Source organism: Pseudorca crassidens, chromosome 1 (assembly GCF_039906515.1).
Source record: "Pseudorca crassidens isolate mPseCra1 chromosome 1, mPseCra1.hap1, whole genome shotgun sequence".
Taxonomy (NCBI): Eukaryota; Metazoa; Chordata; class Mammalia; order Artiodactyla; family Delphinidae; genus Pseudorca; species Pseudorca crassidens.
Window position 1 is genome coordinate 188,487,717 of NC_090296.1, and position 26,634 is coordinate 188,514,350.

Below are 26,634 nucleotides of genomic sequence, written 5' to 3' on the forward strand. Positions count from 1 at the left end.
TAAGATGAAGCACTATTCTTCCTGAGCCATTTAAATTATGGTCTAAATGACCATAGTTAGCCTAGTGTCACTGCTCTTGGTGATGGTACCACATGGAGGAAGGATGCTACTGTTGATACATATTGTACCTATGGGCAAGGTGCTTCTGGAAGCTGCACCATCTTAGTTATTTCTTATTACGTCTACCACCAGTATTTCTCTGAAATGGAATTCTGAGAATACTGACTGTAGAAATGAGAAAAAAAAGGGGGATCTGAAAAGCTACCCGGTTCTGAGTGTCCTAAAATCATCAAAACCTTGTTATACTCCAAGAAACCGATAAATCTCTTAGAAAGGAAAATTTCAGGAGAACAAGAAGCAAAGCAAGATTGTTGCAGAGAAGAATTACTTCTTTTAATGTGCAAATCAGCAATCTTCAGGTAGTCCTAGGATTGTAAAATGAGCTTGAGGCATGATCTAGGGTGGATGAGTAGCTGTACTTTTCTTTAATGAGCCTGTACAGACCGTACATTAATTTTGTTATGAGCTATTTAAGGACTAATGCAGAGCTGAAGACAGAGTATTTCCATCCCACTAATGAAAACAAGGAGCTGTTGGAATTAACATAAAGCAGCACTTCAGCAAATTCAACTGTCGTAGTTGATCAGTGTTGCTTGATTACAGTTAGATCAGCCTCATTTTCAGATGATGTTCCTTTGTATTCATGAATATACCAAAAAAAGAAAAGATTCGTTTAGCTTAAAATGAAAGGAATTAATAACAGAATCTTCTAAGTGGCATTCAGAGCTTTACTGCTAATCATATTTTCCGGTTCCTTACTTGTGTAACCTTGTTTCTGGCCCTCTACCCAGTAACAACAGAACAAGTCGTAAAGGCATTCTACTATAAAGGCCCCTCTATACTGCAGTTTCCTCCATATTTCGAACACTTCTTTCAGGTCACCTCTGTGTATCCTGAATATTCCTCAGAGATTTCTTCTGGACTCAAAAGAAAAAATCTTCTCCCGAGTAGTCATTGTTTCTATTCGGCTAAGTATTTATGTTTTCCTCTAGGGCTCTCAGTTCAAAGCAAGAAGCTTCGTTCAAAGAAGAAAAATTATTAGCTAGAAAAAAATGTGTCATATATTAAGTGCTTTCAGAGAAACAAGGAAACTGTCACTCCATATAGAGAATGATTAAAAACTAATTATCTGTCTTTAAATTGGAAAATGATGGTAATGCTTCATTATACCTGGCAGAATCTTAATGCAGCAATGACATTAGTCTGGCTGGCTCTGCCTCTTAATTTTTATCGTTACTGACCAGTGTGCACAATCCAACCTTGTATCTTGTTTTTCTAGGAATCCACCCCCCAAACTGAGGCAGCCTGAGATATGGTCAGCAGAATTCAATGACTTCATCAGCAAGTGAGTAATAATAGAGTCTTTTAAAAGAATTAACGAGATCCCGTCCTGCTGTAACTTTGAGATGTGCTTTTTATAACAATTCCTCTGTGCTTCCGAATCTCCTCCTTATCTATTAAATAGCCCCAGAAGTTTCCATGATTTTCTTCAAAACAAGCATTTGTAGCGTCTTCTGAATGTTCAGTGAACCCATTATTATTCTGATAATGATCTCAGGGTCTTGTTCATTCACTTATCGATAGCTGTGCTTCTGCAGACATTGCATCGTCCATGAACCTGTTCTTCTGTCCACCTGCCCTTTGCAGCCTCACCCTCAGCATGTCCCACCTTCTCACCCATTGTCTGTTCAGTCCGTTTCTTAGCCCTTCATTTATCTGCATCGCTAATTCCCATCACAGGGAAGTTGTCATTGCACTTGGTGAGTCAGATAATCATACAGATAAAATGCTTATACGTTTGAAGTTCACTTTTAATTTGACAGATACTTAGTACAAGTGCAGTGCCTCCAGACAATTGACTAGAAGCTGTGAGTCAGCCATTTCTAAATCTGTCCATGAACTTTTTTCACAATCTTTGTCATGACTTCACCTTGAGAAAATAAGGGAAGGGATGACTGCAAGTTGTAAATGGGAGAGAGGGGTCATTAAGCTTTTTTTTTTTTTTTTTTTTTTTTTTTTGCTGTACGCGGGCCTCTCACTGTTGTGGCCTCTCCCGTTGCGGAGCACAGGCTCTGGATGCGCAGGCTCAGCGGCCATGGCTCATGGGCCCAGCTGCTCCGCGGCATGTGGGATCTTCCCGGACCGGGGCACGAACCCACGTCCCCTGCATCGGCAGGCAGACTCTCAACCACTGTGCCACCAGGGAATCCCGGTCGTTAAGCTTTGATGTGTCAAAGCTCACTCAGAAAATGTAAAGAGGGCAAAAAAGTAGAGGAACCGGTCATCCTTGTCCATACTGCTATCACTGGTTTTCCTACCAAGAATATCTGCTTGTTTCTATAAAGAGAGTTATTTAAGGGTTATGAAAATACAAGAAAGATCAATCATCTGCTTTTTCTTTTAGTTTTTTTTTTTTTTTTAAAGAAGATGTTGGGGGTAGGAGTTTTATTAATTAATTTATTTATTTATTTTGCTGTGTTGGGTCTTCGTTTCTGTGCGAGGGCTTTCTCTAGTTATGGCAAGTGGGGGCCACTCTTCATCGCAGTGCGCGGGCCTCTCACTATCATGGCCTCTATTGTTGCGGAGCACAGGCTCCAGACGCGCAGGCTCAGTAGTTGTGGCTCACGGGCCCAGTGCTCCACGGCATGTGGGATCTTCCCAGTCCAGGGCTCGAACCCGTGTCCCCTGCATTAGCAGGCAGACTCTCAACCACTGTGCCACCAGGGAAGCCCTTTTTCTTTTAGTTTTCACTTAAATAGTGTTTACTGAGTATGTACTATGCACGGCAGAATAGTTAATAAACTGCAGTCGAATTTCACAGACCTCTCAGGAGAATTGTTGGTAGGTTTGAAGGGCTCCCCACGATTCATAACCATGCCCCGTGTCCGCAGATCCTTCCACGTGGATCCTCAATGGGACTTGGTGACTTTGACACACTCGGCACAATTTCACCTCTGAGCAACATTTCCTGGTTTTGCCCAAGCAGTTAGGACTCTGCCCTGCGAGCTCTCCCGTCCTTTTTTCCTCTTCCTCTAGCAGCATTTCCTCTTTTATTTCACAACCTGTTTAGAGGTCTTTCTCCCTCACTAGCCAGTAAACAACTCCAGGGCACCGAATGTGCCTTACTTGTCACTGTAACTCCGGTGTCTAGCAGAGTGGCTGGTACACATCAGCTATCTGATAATGTTTTACCTGAATAAAATAACCTCCTATGTGACTAAACTCAATACGTAGATATGAGTGCTGCAGGCGGCAGAAATCGACACATTCTCTGAAACTAAATGAAAGCTAAGAGCACTTGTTCTTATTTTCAGACATTGTCATCCTCATTCCTTAGCATCTTTTAGCATCCCTGGGTAGTATCTTTTTAGGTAAGCCCAACAGAATAAGTTGCCAAATTCTCATCCCAGGGGGATTAACAATGCAGATGAGAAATGGCAGGAGTCAGATCAGGCATGGGTTCCTTCTTCTTTTTTCTTTTTTTCTACCCCCAAATGACAGCCCCACTCTGACCAGTTTTCTCATAATCTTACATCCTCAGAATGTAAGGGTATGCAGAATGGAAGGGTATGCAGAGCGTAAATCCGTCTTGAACGTGTGCATCGAGGGGCCATCCAATCAGTAAACTCCTAATAAAAATAATCCTACTTCCCAATGTGGTCCTTTCCATCTTTGATAAGCCTATCAGAAAGTTCTCCCTTATACTGACCAGAAATCTGTGTCTCTCTTCATTCTCCCCATCGATCCTAGATTTTTTTGTCCCTTGTGACTGAAAGCTAGTCTAATCCCTCTCCCAAATACCTGAAGACAGTGGGTTAAACATCCAGTGTTTGCTCCAGTGGTCCTCCTGTGATGCCGTTTCAGGTGCTCTCACCTGGTTGATCCTATCAAGAGGTGTGGTACGCATTCGTACTTCTCCTGGAGGACCTCGGAAAACATCCACTGGCATGGGAGTTAAACATCCTCAGCACATGAGCCCTCGCAGATGGGTTAGCAGTTTTATCGCGTAGGAAGAAATAGATCGATTGAGAAACCTTTAAAAGCATTAGGGGGGCTTCGCTGCTGGCGCAGTGGTTGAGAGTCCACCTGCCGATGCAGGGGACGCGGGTTCGTGCCCCGGTCCGGGAAGATCCCACATGCCGCGGAGCGGCTGGGCCCGTGAGCCATGGCCGCTGAGCCTGCGCGTCCGGAGCCTGTGCTCCGCAACGGGAGAGGCCACACAGTGAGAGGCCCGTGTACTGCAAAAAAAAAAAAAAAAAAGCATTAGGGAAGGGAAACTGAAAAGTTTGTTTTAATTCTAGATAAGCATTAAACCTGTAATGACTACATTGTTTATCTTTAGCTACTGACTTGTAAAGGAGACTTTGCAATGGAGACTGAGTTCAGTTATCACTCTGCAGTGATGCTTACTGGGAGGCTAGGGAAGGGGAATTTAGTTGCAAGTTGATATCACTACGGTGTAATCTCTCACAGATTAATTCATCATATTACAGTTCTAACATTGTTTGAGATGTGCTTCCTGGGCTGAGCGTCGATGAAGAACATCATTCCATTGTGTTCGAGCAGTTTTTAGGACTGTGAATGATAAATGCAAAACTCTAACTTATCTAATAATGGCATGTTCCTTTCTGCCAGTGCAGGTGCTTGACTAAAGATTATGAAAAGCGTCCAACAGTGTCAGATCTTTTACAGCATAAATTCATTACTCAAGTTGAAGGCAAAGATGCGATGTTACAAAAACAACTCACGGAATTCATTGGTATTTACCAGTGCACGGGAGGCTCAGAAAAGGCCAGGTAATTAAATAGCATCTTGACTCCAAAATCCAAAGATCATCTAAAGAGTCTGACAATTTTATAATGCAATGGTTGTTAAGGTGAGAAAAGAACTCGCTGGTTTAATGATTTAAATTCCCTGGTTGTGGTTTGGAGATAAAGCGGTATTTGAATGAAAAGTGAGTGTCACATGTTGAGTTGCATCCTGATATGGTAAAATTACTGGCAGCATTTTTTTTCCTTTCTGTTTGAATTTTATTTTATTTTTTTTATACAGCAGGTCCTTATTAGTCATCCATTTTATACACATCAGTGTATACATGTCAATCCCAATCTCCCAATTCATCACACCACCACTGCCCCCCACTGCTTTCCCCCATTGGTGTCCATATCTTTGTTCTCTACATCTGTGTCTCAACTTCTGCCCTGCAAACCGGTTCATCTGTACCATTTTTTAGGTTCCACATATATGCGTTAGTATACGATATTTGTTTTTCTCTTTCTGACTTACTTCACTCTGTATGACAGTCTCTAGATTCATCCATGTCTCTACAAATGACCCAATTTCGTTCCTTTTTATGGTTGAGTAATATTCCATTGTATATATGTACCACATCTTCTTTATCCATTCGTCTGTCCATGGGCATTTAGGTTGCTTCCGACCTGGCTATTGTAAGTAACACAGCAATGAACATTGGGGTGCATGTGTCTTTTTGAATTATGGTTTTCTCTGGGTATATGCCCAGTAGTGGGATTGCTGGGTCCTATGGCAGTTCTATTTTTAGTTTTTTAAGGAACCTCCATACTGTTCTGCATAGTGGCTGTATCAATTTACACTCCCACCAACAGTGCAAGAGGGATCCCTTTTCTCCACACCCTCTCCAGCATTTGTTGTTTGTAGATTTTCTGATGATGCCCATTCTAACTGGTGTGAGGTGATACCTCATTGTAGTTTTGATTTGCATTTCTCTAATGATTAGTGTTGTTGAGCATCCTTTCATGTGTTTCTTGGCCATCTGTATGTCTTCTTTGGAGAAATGTCTATTTAGGTCTTCTGCCCATTTTTTGATTGGGTTGTTTGTTTTTTTAATATTGAGCTGCATGTTTATGTATTTTGGAGATTAATCCTTTGTCCGTTGATTTGTTTGCAAATATTTTTCCGCATTCTGAAGATGTCTTTTCATCTTGTTTATGGTTTCCTTTGCTTTGCAAAAGGTTTTAAGTTTCATTAGGTTACATTTGTTTATTTTTGTTTTTATTTCCATTACTCTTGGAGGTGAATCAAAAAAGATCTTGCTGTGATTTATGTCAAAGAGTGTTCTTCCTATGTTTTCCTCTAAGAGTTTTATAGTGTCCAGTCTTACATTTAAGTCTCTAATCCATTTTGACTTTATTTCTGTGTATGGGAGTGTTCTAATTTCATTCTTTTACATGTAGCTGTCCAGTTTTCCCAGTACCATTTATTGAAGAGACTCTCTTTTCTCCATTGTATATCCTTGCCTCCTTTTTCATAGATTAGTTGACCATAGGTGTGTGGGTTTATCTCTAGGCTTTCTATCCTGTTCCATTGATCTGTGTTTCTGGTTTTGTGCCAGTACCACATTGTCTTGATTACTGTAGTGTGGTCTGAAGTTAGGGAGTCTGATTCCTCCAGCTCCGTTTTTTTCCCCTCAAGACTGCTTTGGCTATTCGTGGTCTTTTGTGTCTCCATACAGATTTTAAGATTTTTTGTTCTAGTTCTGTCAAATAATGCCATTGGTAATTTGATAGGGATTGCATTGAATCTGTAGATTGCTTTGGGTAGTGTAGTCATTTTCATGATATTGATTCTTTCAATCCAAGAACATGGTATATCTCTCCATCTGTTGGTATCATCTTTAATTTCTTTCAACAGTGTGTTTTAGTTTTCTGCATACAGGTCTTTTGTCTCCCTAGGTAGGTTTATTCCTAGGTGTTTTATTGTTTTTGTTACAGTGGTAAATGGGAGTATTTCCTTAATTTCTCTTTCAGAATTTTCATCATTAGTGTGTAGGAATTGAAGAGATTTCTGTGCATTAATTTTGTATCCTACAACTTTACCAGATTCATTGATTAGCTCTAGTAGTTTTCTGGTGGCATCTTTAGGATTCTCTATGTATAGTATCATGTCATCTGCAAACAGTGACAGTTTTACTGCTTCTTTTCTAATTTGTATTCCTTCTATTTCTTTTTCTTCTCTGATTGCCGTGGCTAGGACTTCCAAAACTAGGTTGAATAATAGTGGCGAGAGTGGACATCCTTGTCTTGTTCCTGATCTTAGAGGAAATGCTTTCAGTTTTTCACCATTGAGAATGATGTTTGCTGTGGGTTTGTCATATATGGCCTTTATTATGTTGAGGTAGGTTCCCTCTATGCCCACTTTCTGGAGCCTTTTTATCATAAATGGTGTTGAATTTTTTCAAAAGCTTTTTCTGCATCTATTGAGATGATCATATGGTTTTTATTCTTCAATTTGTTAATATGGTGTGTCACATTGATTGATTTGCGTATATTGAAGAATCCTTACATCCCTGGGATAAATCCCACTTGATCATGGTGTATGATCCTTTTAATGTGTTCTTGGATTCTGTTTGCTAGTATTTTGTTGAGGATTTTTGCATCTATATTCATCAGTGATATTGGTCTGTAATTTTCTTTTTTTGTAGTATCTTTGTCTGGTTGTGGTATCAGGGTGATGGTGGCCTCATAGAATGAGTTTGGGAGTGTTCCTTTGTCTGCAATTTTTTGGAAGGGTTTGAGAAGGATGGGTGTTAGCTCTTCTCTTAATGTTTGATAGAATTCACCTGTGAAGCCATCTGGTCCTGGACTTTTGTTTGTTGGAAGATTTTTAATCACAGTCTCAATTTCAGTGCTTGTGATTGGTCTGTTCATATTTTCTATTTCTTCCTGGTTCAGTCTTAGAAGGTTATCCCTTTCTAAGAATTTGTCCATTTCTTCCAGGTTGTCCATTTTATTGGCATAGAGTTGCTTGTAGTAGTCTCTTAGGATGCTTTGTATTTCTGCAGTGTCTGTTGTAACTTCTCCTTTTTCATTTCTAATTTTATTGATTTGAGTCCTCTCCCTCTTTTTCTTGATGAGTCTGGCTAATGGTTTATCAATTTTGTTTATCTTCTCAAAGAACCAGCTTTTAGTTTTATTGATCTTTGCTGTTGTTTTCTTTGTTTGTATTTCATTTATTTCTGCTCTGATCTTGATGATTTCTTCCCTTCTGCTAACTTTGGGTTTTGTTTGTTCTACTTTCTCTAGTTCCTTTAGGTGTAAGGTTAGATTGTTTACTTGAGATGTTTCTTGTTTCTTGAGGTAGGCTTGTATAGCTATAAACTTCCCTCTTGGAACTGCTTTTGCTGCCTCCCGTAGGTTTTGGATCATCGTGTTTTCATTGTCATTTGTCTCTAGGTATTTTTTGATTTCCTCTTTGATTTCTTCAGTGATCTCTTGGTTATTTAGTAACGTATTGTTTAGCCTTCATGTGTTTGTGTTTTTTATGTTTTTTTCCCTGTAATTGATTTCTAATCTCATAGCATTGTGGTCAGAAAAGATGCTTGATATGATTTCAGTTTTCTTAAATTTACTGAGGCTTGATTTGTGACCCACAATGTGATCTATGCTGGAGAATGTTCCATGCGCACTTGAGAAGAAAGTGTAATCTGCTGTTTTTGGATGGAATGTCGTATAAATATCAATTGAAAGTGTAATCTGCTGTTTTTGGATGGAATGTCGTATATATATCAATTAAATCTATCTGGTCTCTTGTGTTATTTAAAGCTTGTGTTTCCTGGTTAATTTTCTGTTTGGGTGATCTGTCCATTGGTGTAAGTGAGGTGTTAAGATCCCCCACTATTATTGTGTTACTTTCGATTTCCTCTTTTATGGCTGTTAGCATTTGCCTTATGTATTGAGGTGCTCCTATGTTGGGTGCATAAATATTTACAATTGTTATATCTTCTTCTTGGATTGATCCCTTGATCATTATGTATTGTCCTTCTTTGTCTCTTGTAATTATCTTTATTTTAAAGTTTATTTTGTCTGATACGAGAATTGCTACTCCAGCATTCTTTTGATTTCCATTTGCATGGAATATCTTTTTCCATCCCCTCAATTTCAGTCTGTATGTGTCCCTAAGTCTGAAGTGGGTCTCTTGTAGACAGCATATATATGGGTCTTGTTTTTGTATCCATTCAGCGAGCCTGTGTCTTTTGGTTGGAGCATTTAATCCATTCACGTTTAAGGTAATTATTGGTATGTACGTTCCTATTACCATTTTCTTGTTTTGGGTTTGTTTTTGTAGGTCCTTTTCTTGTCTTGTATTTTCCACTTAGGGAAGTTCCTTTAGCATTTGTTGTAGAGCTGGTTTGGTGGTGCTGAATTCTCTTAGCTTTTGCTTGTCTGTAAAGCTTTTGATTTCTCCATCAAATCTGAATGAGATCCTTGCCGGGCAGAGTAGTCTTCATTGTAGGTTCTTCCCTTTCATCACTTTAAATATGTCATGCCACTCCCTTCTGGCTTGTAGAGTTTCTGCTGAGAAATCAGCTGCTAACCTTATGGGAGTTTCCTTGTATGTTATTTGTCGTTTTTACCTTGCTGCTTTCAGTAATTTTTCTTTGTCTTTAATTATTGTCACTTTGATTACTGTGTGTCTCAGAGTGTTTCTCCTTGGGTTTATCCTGCCTGGGACTCTCTGCACTTCCTGGGCTTGGGTGGCTATTTCCTTTCCCATGTTAGGGAAGTTTTCGACTATAATCTCTTCACATATTTTCTTGGATCGTTTCTCTCTCCCTTCTCCTTCTGGGACCCCTATAATGTGAATGTTGTTGCGTTTAATGTTGTCCCAGACGTCTCTAGACTGTCTTCATTTCTTTTCATTCTTTTTTCTTTAATCTCTCCCACAGCAGTGAATCCCACCATTCTGTCTTCCAGGTCACTTATCCGCTCTTCTACCTCAGTTATTCTGCTATTGATTCCTTCTAGTGTATTTTTCATTTCAGCTATTGTATTGTTCATCTCTGTTCGTTTGTTCTTTAATTCTTCTAGATCTTTGTTAAGCATTTCTTGCATCTTCTCGATCTTTGCCTCCATTCTTTTTCCAAGGTCCTGGATCATCTTCACTCTCATTATTCTGAATTCTTTTTCTGGAAGTTTGCCTATCTCCACTTCATTTAGTTGTTTCTCTGGAATTTTATCTTGTTCCTTCATCTGGTACATAGCCCTCTGCCTTTTCATCTTGTCTGTCTTTCTGTGAATGTGGTTTTTGTTCCACAGGCTGCAGGATTGTAGTTCTTCTTGCTTCTGCTGTCTGCCCTCTGGTCTGGACTTGCTTAGTTCTGGTGACTGGGAAGTCCAAGATCAAGGCACTAGCAGATGTGGTGTCTGGTACCCACTTCCTTGTTCATGGAGGGAGAGAGCTGGCAGCATTTTTTAAACAGCCTCATCAGAACAAATAATGTAAACTGCAATAGATGATTAGTATTGGCTTATATTTTCTTGCATTTGTCTCCTCTTCTGTGAAGTAAGATATCTTAGATTTGAGATTTAAAATTGAATGTAACACTTGAAATAGTTTTTTACACTATTATTTTTTGGTATCATTTTCCCTGGTTCAATTATATTCAAAAATCATTTTCAATATTTTATTTATACTTCCTATTTTGATTTTTAATGATCTGTTATGTATAGTTTTTATAATATTAAATATGTTTACTTATAGATAGTACATATGTTTATTTTAGGAAATTTAGAAGCTACGCAGACATGTACAACATAAAATCAATCAATTATAACATTTCAATCTATAACCTTCTAGTATCTTATGAATGGAAATACATTTAAAAACAAAATTGGAATATATGTGTCCTGGAACCTGCATTCTTTTCACTGACTAGCAAATACCCATGTCTTTAAATATCCTTCTACCACAAATTTAAAAATTTTTAATTTTTTATTGGTGTATAGTTGATTAACAATGTTGTTTTAGTTTCAGGTGTACAGTAAGGTGATTCAGTTATACATATACATATATCTATTCTTTTTCAAGTTCTTTTCCCATTTAGGTTATTACAGAATATTGAGCAGAGTTCCTTGTGCTATACAGTAGGTCCTTGTTATCTGTTTTAAATATAGCAGTGTGTACATGTCAATTCTAAACTCCCAGTCTATCCCTCCTTCCCACCCTTCTGCCCTGGTAACCATAAGTTCATTCTCTAAGTCTGTGCATCTGTTTCTGTTTTGTAAATAAGTTCATTTGTATCATTTTTTTAAGATTATGCATATAAGAGATATCATATGATATTTGTCTTTCTCTGTCTGACTTACTTCACTTAGTATGATCATCTCCAGGTCCATCCATGTTGCTGTAAATGGCATTATTTCATTATTTTTAATGGCTGAGTAATATTCCATTGTATATATTGTACCACATCTTCTTTATCCATTCATCTGTTGATGGACATTTAAGTTGCTTCCATGTCTTGGCTGTTGTAAACAACGCTGCAGTGAACATTGGGTTGCATGTATTCTTTTGAACCATGTTTTTCTCTGGGTATATGCCTAGGAGTGGGATTGCTGGATCATATGGTAGTTCTATATTTAGTTTTTTAGGGAACCTCCATGCTGTTTTCCATAGTAGCTGTACCAATTTACATTCCCACCAATAGTGTAGGAGGGTTCCCTTTTCTCCACACCCTTTCCAGCTTTTATTTTTTGTAGACTTTTTGATGATGGCCATTCTGACTGGTGTGAGGTGATATCTCATTGGAGTTTTTATTTGCATTTCTCTAATAATTAGCAGTGTTGAGCATCTTTTCATGTGCCTCTTGGTCATCTGTATGTCTTCTTTGGAGAAATGTCTCTTTAGATTTTCTGCCCTTTTTTTTTGCAGTACACGGGCCTCTCACTGTTGCGGCCTCTCCTGTTGCGGAGCACAGGCTCCGGACGTGCAGGCTCAGCGGCAGTGGCTCACAGGCCCAGCCGCTCCACGGCATGTGGTATCCTCCCGGACCGGGGCACGAACCCACATCCCCTGCATTGGCAGGCGGACACTCAACCACTGCACCACCGGGGAAGCCCTCTGCCCATTTTTTGATTGAGTTGTTTGTTTTCTTGATATTGAGCTGCATGAGCTGTTTGTATATTTTGGAGATTAATCCCTTGTTGGTCGCATTGCTTACAAATATTTTCTCCCAATCTGTACCACAAATTTTTTTGTTTTGTTTTGTTTTGTTTTGTTTTTTTTCTTTTGCGGTACGTGGGCCTCTCACTGTTGTGGCCTCTCCCATTGCGGAGCACAGGCTCCGGACGCACAGGCTCAGCAGCCATGGCTCACGGGCCCAGCCGCTCCGCGGCATGTGGGATCTTCCCGGACCGGGGCACGAACCCGTGTCCCCTGCATTTGCAGGCGGACACTCAACCACTGCACCACCAGGGAAGCCCCTGTACCACAAATTTTTTAAATTGCTGTACAACATTCTCTTGCATGACTATTCAATGATTGATTTAAATAACCCCCTATGATTGGGCATTTAGGTTGTTATTCATTATTTTTAATTCTAATAAGTAAGTAACACTGTAATGAATAGAGTTGTATAGAAATCTCTTACTACTTCTGTAAGATACATTCCCATAGATGGTATTGTTAAGTCAAAGAATAGTCTTTTGTAATTTAAGTTTATTCATGAGAATCCTATTAATTGCATGTCAGGAGCATATCGCTGTTTAGGGAGCTGGGAGAAGTGCGTACAAAATAGGGCATGACCTAAAACAGCAGTTATATTTGAATTCCTGTTGTGGTTTAACATATTTAATTCCTATTTCTTTAATGCCTACTATGTGCAGGGCATTGTATTAAGACTTTATATCATGTGATTTTACAACAACCTTGCGGGAAATGTTTTGTGATCCCCCATTTTCACAGCAAGAAGAACTGAGGTTTGCAGAGGCTAATTAACTTGTACGAAGCTGCACAGGTAATGAATGACTTAGTGGAGATTCAAATCCTAATCCCAATGACAAAGCTTTATTCCCGTGAATGGCCAGTGATTGTGGCCAATTTTGAGTCCATGCCTAAGTGAGTTTACAGCCTTGCTCGAGAGACCTTCAGTGAGGAAAAATTTAAGTTGTGAGTGGAATAGAGTGCCAGAAAGAAGGAACTGGGCATGTAGTTTCTAGGGAGGAGGTGGTGGTTGTGGGCTCATAATGCCCATCTTTGTGTCTTTGTGTGGGTATAGCTCCACAGTCTGCTGCAATCCCATCCTTCCCAAAGCAAATGGACAAACAGCAAGCAAACAAGCAAATAAAAAACAGAGATTGAGGTGTACCAATATTGTATAGGGTGTCCAATGTCAAGAACTGTGAAGGGTCTGAGATTTTATCCTACTTGCAAGCTAATAAGTTGACCTGCCAATTTCATGAATGCTGGCAGAAGAGACCCTTGATCAGAGACAGAGGCCTTTATTATGCACAGTTAAGCCCACAGCATGAATTTTACATTCATGTTGGTTGTCCTTGCCCTGTAAGTCCTAGGGGTGATGTGGAATGGCCTTGGTAGATGGTGTATACACAGTGGGTTTGCCTCACAGTTTGGGAACCCTGAGCTTGAGAAACTCTAATCTTTTAAAGGGGTTGCCAGCAAATCTGCCTAAACTTTGCCCTGGAGCAGACTTTATCTTTACTATTCCAGACAGCAAACAAAACTTCCATGTGTCCTGGAGGGAGACACTGTCTTTGTATATATGTTTGTATAGCAAACATGGCAAATATAGTCTAGAACAAAAGCTAATACAAGAGGTGAAGAAATGTGAGAGACTCATGGAGAATTGCCTCCCAACATTCAAGCATTATAAGAATGGTTGAACCACACAGTATTTAGATTAAAAGCCTGGTGCTCTAAGTTCTAGTGATTAAAAGAAATTATTGACAACTACTATATATTGGACACTGTGTTAGCCTAAGCTCAATACTTCTGCTTGAGTCACAAAATATATTCTTCTTTATCCAGTTAAGAATTCAGAATATGCTTTCAATATGAGAACTCAAGTCTTACTCAGTTATGGAAAATTTTCAGTCATTATTCCTTTAAATATTGATCCTCTCTCATCTTTTTATTTTCTGCTCGTAAGAGATAAATATTGGAATGTCCTAATTTATATTAAATGTCTTATAATTTCTCTTTCATGTTCATCATCGGTTTATCAATCTCTGCTGCATTTTAGATAATTTCTTCAAAATTGTTTTCCAGTTCACTAATTTGCTCTTAGACTAGACCTAGTTAGAGCTATCCTACATACTGATTTTTCATGTCAATATTTCTGTGTTTTTCATTTCTAGAATTTCTCACTGTTTTATTTTTTTAACCATTTATTCTTTCATCATATCTGACTTTTATATCTGGCTGTTCATATCTGGCTAATTTCTTTGTCTTTTTTGTGAATGTAATTCTTTCTTTTTTCTCTTGATCTTACACTACTTAGCAGTCATTTTTTGATTTGCATTTTAACAAGATTGAAATGTCCTTATGAATGAGTTCATTTGTTTCCTCAATATGTGGTTTCCTTCTGTGATTTAGAATTTTAGTTTGCTCTCCCATCTTTATTTTTTTAAATATTTTATTTATTTTTAAATATTTCTGTATTTTCTTTATTTTTTTGGCTGTGTCAGGTCTTAGTTGTGGCACGTGGTGTCTTCGTTGAGGTGTGCGGGATCTCTCGTTGCAGCACGTGGGCTTCTCTCTAGTAGTGGTGTGCAGGTTTTCTCTCTCTAGTTGTGGTGCATGGGCTCCAGGGCACATGGACTCTGTAGTTGTGGTGTGCAGGTTCTGTAGTTTGTGGCACACGGGCTCTCTCATTGAGGCGCATGAGCTCAGTAGTTGTGGCACGTGGGCTTAGTTGCCCCACGGCATGTGGGATCTTAGTTCCCCAACCAGGGATTGAACCCATATCCCCTGCATTGGAAGGTGATTTCTTTACCACTGGACCACCAGGGAAGTCCCCACTCTCCCATGTTTAATACGTGATCTTTTGTTTTGTTTCTTCCCCTCTTTTGGAGGTTTTGCCTTTGCTGTAATCCAGCTTCAAGTGCCCCCAGTCCAGAGCCTTTCTGTTCATTATGACTTTGAGGATACTGCAGATCTAGTCACTGAGCCAGTATGAAGTAGACCCCATGTCTCTGCCCTGTCCTGCCATCTTAGGTACCTGGTTCTATAAACGGAAGAAGGTGCAGAATTTTTTCAGTCTTCTCTCTCCAGGCAAGGCACACATTCAGTTCCATTCTCTCCACCAAGCACAGGTCAGGGCTTTCTTTCTGCTTCCTTCCCTCCCAGGCCTATTCTGCCTATTTGTAGTCCTGGACTTCGAGTCACCTATGGTTTCTGCTCTCTTACCCAGTGTGTGTCTCATCCATTAGGTCCACCATAATGCTCACCTGGTTTTAGAGAATGTCTTTGTCATTTTAATTCTTTTAAAAAATATTTTAAAATATATTTTATCTTTCAAAAGTGAATGTTTGGAGGGGGTGGAAGTGGAGCTGGAATCATGAAGCCACAGCACCATTTGAGCACAGATCTGTGACCTTATAGGAGGGGGAAGGAAAATGCTCTCAGCATTTTTATTCTAGTCCCAAAGTGTGAGACACGCTCAGGGAAGTGGAAAGAGGGTCTGGGATGCTGCTGGTACCACCTTAGGCAAAAATAACGCTCTTCAAGATCATGCGAAATTATTTGATTTGTCATAGTTCCTAACATCGATAAAATTGATCCACAACCCAGCTGTACTAAATCAATATGCCTAAATCTAAGCTGACATTTGTTGGTATGTGATACTAACCTTTGGAATTAGATTGATGCATGTGCTTGGCAGGATAAGGATTTTTTTATTCACAATTCAGTTTTAAAGTTGACTTTCCTGTAAATTGAATACAAACTGAGTTCTCTAAATTTCTTGATGGTGGGGAGGGGGTGGCGTTGGAAGCTAGTGTGGAATGAAAACAAGAACGCTCTCTTCTAAGTTAAGGCCTGAACAGAACAAACAAATCACTCCAATAACTTAGCTGTTCTGAGGAATCAAGATGCATATGAATATAGCAGCCACTCCTACGACAAACTCCTCAACTGTGGGGGCGCATTTTTCATAGGAGTTAAAATTTGTGATGTTAGTATGCAGGCTGGATCCGTGAACAACTTGAATTATAAAGTATTTCCAAAAAAAAAAGGTTTACTCTTGAATCCGGATTTAAAAATACTCAATTATCCGATTTAATGGGAATAGGTAAAAGTCATTTGTAATTGAAATGTACTCTTCAGCATTCTTGACTAAAAACAGTACATGCCAACTTAAGAAGAAAAGCAATTTTGTGAAAAATACTGGGTGGCTCAGAGAACTGAGAGGGAGGCAGAGAGGCAGGCTTAGAAGCAAAGGAAGCAGGGTGCCTCAAATATCCTTTCTTAAGAACTACCTGCCAAGAGGCTGGCACTGACACCCACCCCCAGCCCTGTAACATGTCCTGCAGCAAAGCAGCACTGGGTTCTTGAAAGCCACAAGCGCCTCAAAGGATTTGTAAACTCATCTTGAGCTTTGTGCCATTCGCTCGATGTTCTAAGTTCCCTACAGAACCATTGCTCCCCCAGGCTGAGGTCACAGGCCCGGCTGTAGGTGAAAAACGGAGTGAGAAACACTAGGTCCTCCCTCACTTCCGGTTTCCAGGTGAGAGGCAGAGTCCTTCCTCACAGCATTTCGGAAGGAATTTCACCCCCATGGAGGAAAGGTGTTTTTAGCCGCTGAAGCAATGAATACCCATTATGTGGAATATGCAAACAGGATGCTAAAATTCTTTTATGTACCTTGAACATTTACCTACAAATATTATTTAAGTAATGATTTGCATACCTTGTAAATAAAGGAAAAACCTAGCCCAGTATCTACTCGACTGATAATAAATTCCCAATTAAAATTCCTTTTTATGGGGAGTTCCCTGGTGGTCCAGTGGTTAGGACCCAGCGCTTTCACTGCTTTGGGCCTGGCTTCAATCCCTGGTTGGGGAACTAAGATCCTGCAAGCCACATGGCATGGCCATAAATAAATAAGTAAATAAATAAATTAAATTTCTTTTTATGGTAGTTATACTATATATTAACGTTATCTTTTAAAACTTTTCGTGTTTTATATATATACAAAGCAAAATAACTTGATACCCTTAGTATTGCTAGTGGTGATTATCTTTGATATGTATAACTTATGTTTTACATGTAATTTTATGGAAGCAAAAAGGAATATTTATAAGAATTTAGTAACTCAAACAGTTATTTCTTGGGCCAAAAATAATGGCTGTATTTGTGGTGCTGCTCTAATCATCCCACTTGTCCCATATATGATTTTCGAACCAGGATATAAGGCAAATTTGAGACATAGCTCAAAGGATTAACAGACGAAAGACAAAATTTAAAAACTGTCTAACCATTCAGTGCTAAAAGTGCCTGGTTCAGGCTGTCAATTCTTTATTTAGGTGTGGGACTTTGTGTAATATACATTCACTAGAATGGGATTTTGATTTTACAAAAAATAAAAAATGAAAGAAGGAAGCAGAAAAATCAATAGGAAGTAATAATAGGGTTCTTTCAGTGCGATACAGTGCACAACCCCACATTACTTTCTGTTTTCTGGGCAAGATAATTTTCCTCTAATGGCTGTGACTATGTCATGGTGAGAATTATTCACCCTTTGGAATGTTTACTCCTTCATACACAGGACTTCTCGAAAGCTATCCTGGCTGCTCTCATAATAACTCCTTTTAATTCCCATCTCCACATGAGTATTTAAAAGACGCTTGCTTCAAACTCAACCTGTCTAAAATGGAACTTAATGCTGTCCCACCCCCAATTAGTTCTTTGTCCCCTTTCTTTTTAGTAGTATCACCACTCATCCCATTATGCCCACCAAAATCTAGGGATTATCTTATCTTTTCTCTCCTACTTTGCATTTTCAGTCCATAGCAAGGCTAAATTTCTTACAGCCCCACTCAACCCCTTACCAATGGTGATACAGTTCTTGCTACCATAGAAATGATGGATTGAGACAACATTCACGTTGTCTCCGTATTAATTGAGGCCATTGTATAAAGCTCTGGATGAGGTGTTACACAAGGGTCTGACAGCTGAAGCAGCTGTAGACTCCGTGCTCTGAGTTGTCTGTCTTGGACAGACACTGCCACCAGCTCATGCCTGGATGAGACCTTTTCTCCTAGATTTCACACAGATAATTCTTTGCCTCCTTATTTTGACCAAGATACTGAAAAAGGTCTTCCTTTTTAATTTAAAAACAGCATGTAAATAACCATGATACAAAGTAGGAATTTTCAATCCCATAAAAGGAATAAAAATTATGTCCTGGGAGAGTTTGGAAGAAGCCGATAGTACTTCCACTAGCAGGGACAGGAGGGCTTATCCAGGAAGCGGCCTTTAATCTTCACTGCAAGGGAGAAGAGGACTTAATCCTGTGAAAATAGAGTTACCACTGGATGAACATTATTGCTGGAAGGAGCAGCCTGAGCAAAATCATGAAAGCAAGGAGACATGCTCACATTTAGTTAAAGCCGTAAGGAGGAAAACTCAGAAACGGGATTGGAGAGACACGCAGAGACCAGACCGCAGAGAGCAGTGAAAGTCAGGCTGAGCAGTTTGGCCTGTGTTCCTGACAGCCCCGCTAGGGTGTAGCCCTACGTCACCTGTGTCCTGCTGTGCACCGCCCTGTCATTGGTTCTAAAAGGTAAACTGTGGATACACCAAGAATAATTTTGGATGCATTTTGCTTTTCTCCCATATTTCTTCCTAACTTTAAACTATCATTATTTTTTCGAAGATGGGGGAAGTTGGTCTGTCCCCATTATGTTTAATTATCAAGGCAGTTAGTGGCTATTGTTTGGATATTTTGAAATGAGGAACCTATTGACATATATACTTACTTGTATTTTTTTTATACATTTATTTATTTATTTATGGCTGCGTTGGGTCTTCGTGGCTGCGCGCGGGCTTTCTCTAGTTGCAGCGAGCGGGGGCTACTCTTCGTTGTGGTGCGCGGGCGCTTCTCATTGCAGTGGCTTCTCGTGTGGGGCACGGGCTCTAGGCATGCGAGCTTCAGTAGTTGTGGCACACGAGCTTACTTGCTCCGCGGCATGTGGGATCTTCCCGGACCAGGGCTCGAACCCGTGTCCCCTGCATTGGCAGGTGGATTCTTAACCACTGCGCCACCAGGGAAGTCCCTATTTGTATGTTTTTGTGGGATGTTTTAATTGGTGTGTGTGTGTGTCTGTGTGTGTATGTGTGTGTGTGTGTGTGTGTGTGTGTGTGTGTGTACGCGCTGGTGGGCACATGTGTATGCATGCTTCTATTCTAAGTACATTTTATTTTGGAAAATTCTAATCTTAATTTGGCCAAAATAAGGGGGTGAAGGAGTTGTCCATGTGAAATCCGGAGAAAAGGTCTCATCAAGGCATGAGCTAGTGGCAGTGTCTGTCCAAGATCGATAACTCAGAAAGAGACTGATGAAACTCTGGGAATGTAGTAAGGACCCGTCTAGGACCAGGAAATTTAGAAAAGAAATGATCACTTCTCCTTCCTCACCTGAAATATTTCCTTATGCCTTTCTTCACCACTTCCCCTTCTGGATAAGCTCCTAAATGAGAGCTAAATAGCTTTTAAACATAATCTCCAAGAATTTTATAAGGAATTGAATTTATAAGGATTGAATCAGCACTCCCTGGAGAGAAGACCGTTATGAGCATGTTTGTTCCTAAGTAGCAATAAATAAAGGAATTCAAATAAACAGGAAGAGGCAGTTGCTCACAAATCTTTTTTTTACTATACCCTCTCCTCTCCTGAGTTCTTTAATTATTCTCTTGGATAGACAAATTGCGTCATCTCATGGTTATTTCCAGAAAGCCTCAACCCCTAGCTTCTTGCCTGTTGAGATTGAAGCCTAGTTTAGTTAGGTAAAGCATGCTTAGGCTAGCGTTTCTTTTCCTCTAAGTATTACATACATTGTTCTACCATCCCTTGGGCAGAGTGTATTGCTGCTGAAAGAACCAAGGCAGTGAGATTTCTCCCTATGCTCATGATGGGTTGCTTCTACAGGATCTCCATAAGGCTTTCAGTAGCTTCACCCAGCTGTGTCTTCGGGTCAGTCCTTCCGTATCATTTTGCCTGTACCCTGTGGTGTGCGGGAGCTGACTGCCACTGGCTCAGGAGAGCAGATGGGATCTTTGTTCTTTCCTTTAGTTTTGTGTGCTCAGACCATACACTTACCACATCTGTGACCTCAGTCATGTATATTCTGCGTCTTGTTGCTTTTCTGTCATGACTTTCCTCCATTTCTTTTCTGAATTCAACTGACTCAGTTTTTATCTGTTGCGTTCTTATCTCTTCATTAAAGCTTTGTACCCTCTCCTGAAGATTCTTCTCTTTTAATGAGACATCACGTAAGAAATGTCTTTGAGAGATGGGGACCTTTTCATCTGGACTTTTCCCATGATTCTTTCTTATGGTGTATGCTCTTCATCTGTCTGTTGCTTATAATCCTTAACTCTTCTCCTCCTTTTTTTAAACTACAAGTATGTGGTGGTGAATCTCTTAGGTGGGACTGGGAACAGCTATTGTTCTAGCAAAACAAAAAGTGGGAGTGATGGAAGAATGATTTGGGAAGGCTTAAGCTGAATTAGGTTGATTCTCTTGAACATCCTTTCACACATCTCCCCTCAGTTTTGAACCTTGAAGAAGTCAGTGTACAGGGCCACTAGGTGGTACGAGCCCAAGTAGCACCATTCACATTGTATTCTCTGTGGCTCACAGCATAAACCCATTCATGACTGTCATTCTCTATCATAATGAAGCAACTGTCTCTTCTCTTACCATCATCCTGCCTCCCCCTGGCCACTGGCCACCCCTCTGCTGGACAGGTATGTGATAGGTCACTGTCCCATGGTCTTCTCCACCCCGTCGCTCTTTTGCATGTTGACCTGGGTCTCATCAGGACCCTTTCCCACTTCCGGCATGGCCCACCCATGCCCCCAGAACTGATAGCTCCAGGCAAGGGCTCATCGGATAGGCTTCTCAGGGCTGTGCATTTTTTTTTTTTTAAGTGTCTGTAGTTACTGACTGAAGTGTAAATAATTATGTGTTGGTTCTCAGCTTCCGCTCTCATTTCAACACAGATTTCACAGTATTTGACAGTTGTGCTTTATAGATTGTGGTTTGGGCCTGTGGCCATTCCTGTTTCTCATAAAGGAGACTTTTCTCAACTTTCCATTCTTTTTGTTGTTTTGTGAGTCTTAAGGGAAGGGAACAATTACTTTACCCTGTGATCTTTAACTTGAAGTAACTGTCACTCACTTTCTTAGTAAAATAGGACAGGGTATGATGGATTAGAGAGAGTCCCAATTTTTTGACAATTCTTGCATGAAGAGTTGGAGTCTGTGTTGCCCGCCCTTGAACCTGCCATATTTTGTGAATTCCTTGATCAGTAGAAGATAGCAGAAGGAATGCTATGACATTTTTGAGCCTAGACTTGCTGAGGAACACTGAGCAAGCCCAGCCTGGCCGGCAAGGACTCCATGTGCTGAGGGGGCAGCAAGGGTTCCCAAAGTGACCAACGGGTGTCAACCACTGATACGCACCTGAACAAGAGCTGAGTCACAGTGGTGTCTGGCTGAAGCAGGCTTGTCCACGAACACTTGTGAGACATAGTGATGGGGATTTTCTAGGCCACACAAGTCCTACATTAGCATGTGCAGTCAGTGAGCAAGAAAAATTTGATTGCTAGTGTTAATGACCCCTACTGTAGCCGTAAGTGGAGTGCGACAGGCCGCACTGCACAACTCCTGGAGACACTGTTCATCTCATATTCCATGTGACTGCTTTCACCCCCAAGCGTGGAGGCACGTCATGAATGATGCCCTAGAGTTGCACCATGTGGATTGTGGATCAGGAGCCTGGGAAGATTCTGAATGCATTTGTTTGATCACCCAAAATAGATTCCCGTCTGTGATACTAGCTGTGTACATGGGATGTCAGCACAAATAAAGAATTGGATAGAAGGCTGTCCCTGGTTCATTGTTTATTATCTAGGTCCTAATTTAGTTTGAAAAATTTTGTCCTCCTGAGGACTTCCACATAAAAATGCTTTCAAGCAAATCTGTATGAGGATGAAATCCTGGGATGCTTCTCTAAAGTTCATGTGGGTTAATTTATTAGTCATTTCTTTAGTCTTTTCAACATCCTTCAATGGAAGATTGTTCTTCATTAGTATTTAATATTGAAATATGCTGATTCCTTAGAGAGGAATCTAAATTTTATCAGATGTTAGGCCCACTTTACAAATTCTGAAAGCTTATATCAGATTTGCAAATTCCTGTAATGTTTCCAGTGATGTTCTAGAAATCATTAATTACTTGAATTATGGCATTACCCATTTTTAGCTATTTTAAACTGACTCAAATCCTTACTTGTTCTTAAAATATTGTATTTGTACATATATTTCTTATAATTTTATAATTATCATATTTAAAGAGGCCCCTGAAAGTGATCACATTGGATTTCATGGGATAAAATGCTGAGAATACAACAAGCATGTGCACTTAAATAGAGCAAAATATAACATTTTTCTAAAAAGAACAAAGTTTCCTGAAAAATTCTGGATGTATACCCTTTGGCCTTTTTCTTAAAGGCATTAGTCTTTAAAAAAAATTTATTCTAGAGAGAAAAAAATTAAAACCTAAGGGATTATCAAGAGCCTTGACCTACATTTAAAGGTTGCAAGAAATACTGCAATATCCCTTCTCTCTTTTCTTTCAAATTAGCAATAGCCTAGGATTTGACTGCATCTGTTTTTGGTATTATTACTGTAAAGAAAAGACACATTTTTATAGGGTTGAATTCTGCAGTGCCTCACAGGAGGCAGGACACTGAATAAAGATGATACTAATTTTTTTGCAGTAAAGTGAGATGCACAGATTGAGTAGAGGGCAGAGCGACTGTTTTCTGCGAGTGCCTTCACATTGTTAGTCCTCTGAATACATTTTTGCTCTCATGTCGAAGGCCTTAGACATTGAGAGTAACTTCCTGGACAAATTTTGCTTTAAAGTAGCTAAATCTTTTAACCATCTCTTTGTTGGGGAAAAGGAGAGAAATATTTTTTAAAGATAGTAGTCAAGGTTTAGAGCAGAATATTGCAGCCTTTGAGTAGAATTCAAAATGACATGCCCCTCATTCCTTACTGCCAGGCATGTAAAGGTTTATCTCTGGCTGTTCAGCTGCCCTAATCTTGTTTGCTTCCCCGTTTAGTTTTGTAATCTCTGCAAAAAAAAACAAAACAAAAAAAACCCAATTTTGGTTCACTTTGAAGTTAGATGTTTATGCATTTATTTAAATACAGCTGGGGTTTTTTTAAGTGAAAAATCTGATATCACAATCCCCAGTGTTTTATCAAAAAGAAGGAAAGAAAGGGAAATAAATAAATAGCTACCTATGGCAATTCCAGTCTTGGGAATAGAAATTGAAATAGAATACTATGACTTCATGGTTGATTCTTATATAGATCTGACTGTACCACAAGGTCCCCTCAAAAAATAATATATATCTATTAAATACACATATAAGTATATATTTAATATATAAGTATATAAAATACAAACACACACACACACACACACACACACACACACACACACACACACACACACACACACACACACACACACACACACACACACACACTACCTGGGCAGCCCAGCCTAAAATGTGGGTGTTGTTCCCTGCCCATGGATGAAAATGTAATTCCCCTATATTTATTCAGATAGGGTGGAGAGGTCATGTATTCTGTTCGGGGCTAGTTACATTTGATATGCCAATTAAACAGGAAAGCAGAGTTATCAAGTAGGCAGTGCAATATAGGAGTCTGGGCTTCAGGGGAGAAGCCCATGTTGGAGACAGTGGTTGAGTCATTTGCTTATAGACGTATTTGGTGCCATGACACAGATGAGGTCACTGAATGTGAGTGTTTGGGAATTTAGCGTAGGGAGAGGAGACAGAACAGGTGATTGAGGGACTGTGGCCCTCCAGGGAGGAGAAGCAGGGGAACGTGGTCTGTTGCGAACCACATAAACCCAGTGTTTCAAGGAGAGGATGCGCAATTCTTCTAAAGAGCGCTGCAAGTTTTTTAAAACAGAGTAATGCTGAATTTGGACACACCAAGTTCTTTTGTGATCTCGCGGAGAGTCCTCTCAGCAGGGTGGGGTGGAGGGCAGCCCCAGCTGGAAGAAGTTAAGGAAAGAGGTGAGGTGAGGAAGACATAAGGAATAGGAACTACTGTTTAAGAAGCTCAGCTGTAAAAGGAGGAGAAATGGGGCAGTAGCTGGAAGGCATGGAGAATCAAAGGAGAGATTTTTTTTTAAGACGGGAGATACTAGAGCACATTGTACGCCGACGGGGGAGAGGTTGTGCCGCCGATGACAGGGGAGCATCACAGCAGTGACCCTGGGGGAAGCAGGTGTACGAGCACAAGAGCTGGCCTGTGCCCAGAGCAGGGAAATTTATCCCTTGTCACCAGAGAGGAAGGAGGCTGGGAGGGTAAGATGGCACAAAGATGAAATCCTGTCGACTTGTTTAAAAACTAGGTACGTATAAAAAAGAATAAAAGGAAATATCAAAATGTCAACAGTGGTTATATTGGGGATGTAGTTACAGGTGACACTTTTTTCTTATACCTTTTGGTATTTTTCAATTTTTTTTAAAAAACAAAGTATACTTTTTGTACTTATAAAAAATTAATGTAGTAAATGTAATTATACACTCTCCATGACCCTTCATGCTATCATTCCTTGAAAAGTCAGACTATGTGAAACTCCTCAGCCATGTTTTTGTTTGTTTGTTTTTCTGTTTTTGTTTTTGGCCGCACCACGTGGCTTGCGGGATCTTCGTTCCCCGACCAGAGATTGAACCCGTGCCCCCTGCGGTGGAAGCGTGGAGTCTTAACCACTGGACCGCCAGGGAAGTCCCAGCCATGTTTGTTCTTAACCAGATTGTTTTGCTGTACTGATGTTTGTCTTACAGATACTTACAGTGGCACTAATAACTCTACACACTGAAGGAACTGTGCAGCAAGATTCTACTTACAGAAACTGTCTCTTCCCTGTTCTCTTACTTGTCTCTGAGCTAAGGGTGAGGAGAAGAAAGATGTCAGGAACTCTTGGCAGATGGAGGATCAAATACTCTTGCAAACACCGGTGTCAGTTTCATTTCAACATCTAAAACCAGGTCACTCTAAAATAATAACACACAGAAAAAAAAAAGAATAAATAAAATAAAATAATAGCACAGAGGAGTCACATTCACAGCAGAAACAGACAAGATTTCTCAGTGGGAACATTTTTCTTCAGCCGCCAGTTAACTATATGTGAAAGAGGAAGGGCCCTGTGAATGAAAAGAACAATCAAAAGTGTAGCTGAGCTGGGTGACGATGACATCTGTCACTCCAGTCATCGCCAGAGCTGATCTGCTCATCTGGCTGACCCGGCTGGTGTGTGCTCCTTCCCCAGCATCATTTCAAAACTGCACGATTGGCCAAAGGGGTCAAACTGCAGATCAATAAAAACTAGTCTTCCAGGGCACACCCGTGAGAGCCTGTATGCCCATTGGTGTTACCAGTTGTGACTTTGTTAGTGGAATTTAAAGATGGATAAGGAAACTAAAAGAAAACCATTGATGATATTTCTGTTTAACAAAGGATTTCTGAACTACCCCAGTGGCTCCCGAACCACCTTAGAAGACGGAGCTTGATATTTACCAGAGAATATTTAACCAAAGTGAAAGCAAATAAAGCTGTTGGTTTACAGCAGTACAACTGAATCGCAAGGATAAACGTTTAACAGGGAGCAGCAAGAGTTGTTTCTTTTTTCAGTGTGTAGAACTGAAATACAAGTGAAGCTGTACTAACCACCCCTGAGGTATTTGTGACCTTTGACAACACAGAAAGAAAATATTTGTAGTCTGAAACTATGTCTCTCCAGTAGGATGGAGTAAATGAAAAATATAATCTGGTTAACAAGCTGTACTTTTCACAAGAGGACAAAAATCTTATTGGAAGGATTCTGACTTTGCCTTCTCCAAGTCTCACAGAAATTAAATATTTAATAAAGTAACATTGGAAATTAATTCTGTAAAATGAAGGCAAAAGGAAAATGTAAAAAGTGTAAAAGTATCTTGAAAGATAGGGTAACGATAAAGATTGGACAGTTTCCTTTGACAAATAATTATTTATTCATTCATTTATTCATCCTGCACATATTTATTGAGTACCTACTATGTCCCAGCTACTCTTTTAGGTGCTTAGGCTACATTAATGACCAAAAGAGACATGTATCAGTAAGAAGATGTAAAATATTTTCACAATTGATGATTCTTTTTATTTTCATTCACAGAATACACCTTAAAAATAGTTTTTCTTAATCATTCATTACAACCTTAGTAGCTTTTAAAGTGTTTAACTCATGAAAAAGAGCTTTTATAAACTAATTTTTGCACCTGAATTAACTCTGCATGATTTGTGTAATTTCAAAACCTTCGTGGAAATGATCTTTTTTGTTTATAATTTTTTGTTAACTCTTCCATCAGAATGTGTGTTCCATGTGAGCAGGGACTTTATCTGTTGTCTTCATAGCTTTATCCCAACTCCTAACAGTGCCTGAAACATATTAGATGCTCCAGAAATTTAAGTATTTGTTGAATGAATGA

At 39.8% G+C, this 26,634-nt stretch overlaps 1 protein-coding gene across 2 annotated transcripts in view; it reads left to right on the forward strand.

Annotated features, from left to right (window-relative positions):
• Positions 1-26,634, forward strand: part of MYO3A (myosin IIIA) — a 172,006-nt gene that overhangs the window by 34,924 nt on the left and 110,448 nt on the right. For both annotated transcript variants that reach the window (XM_067704228.1, XM_067704146.1), the window contains exons 7-8: positions 1,340-1,405; positions 4,701-4,856. In XM_067704228.1, the coding sequence (XP_067560329.1) occupies positions 1,340-1,405; positions 4,701-4,856 (222 nt within the window). The remainder of the gene's footprint in view (positions 1-1,339; positions 1,406-4,700; positions 4,857-26,634) is intronic.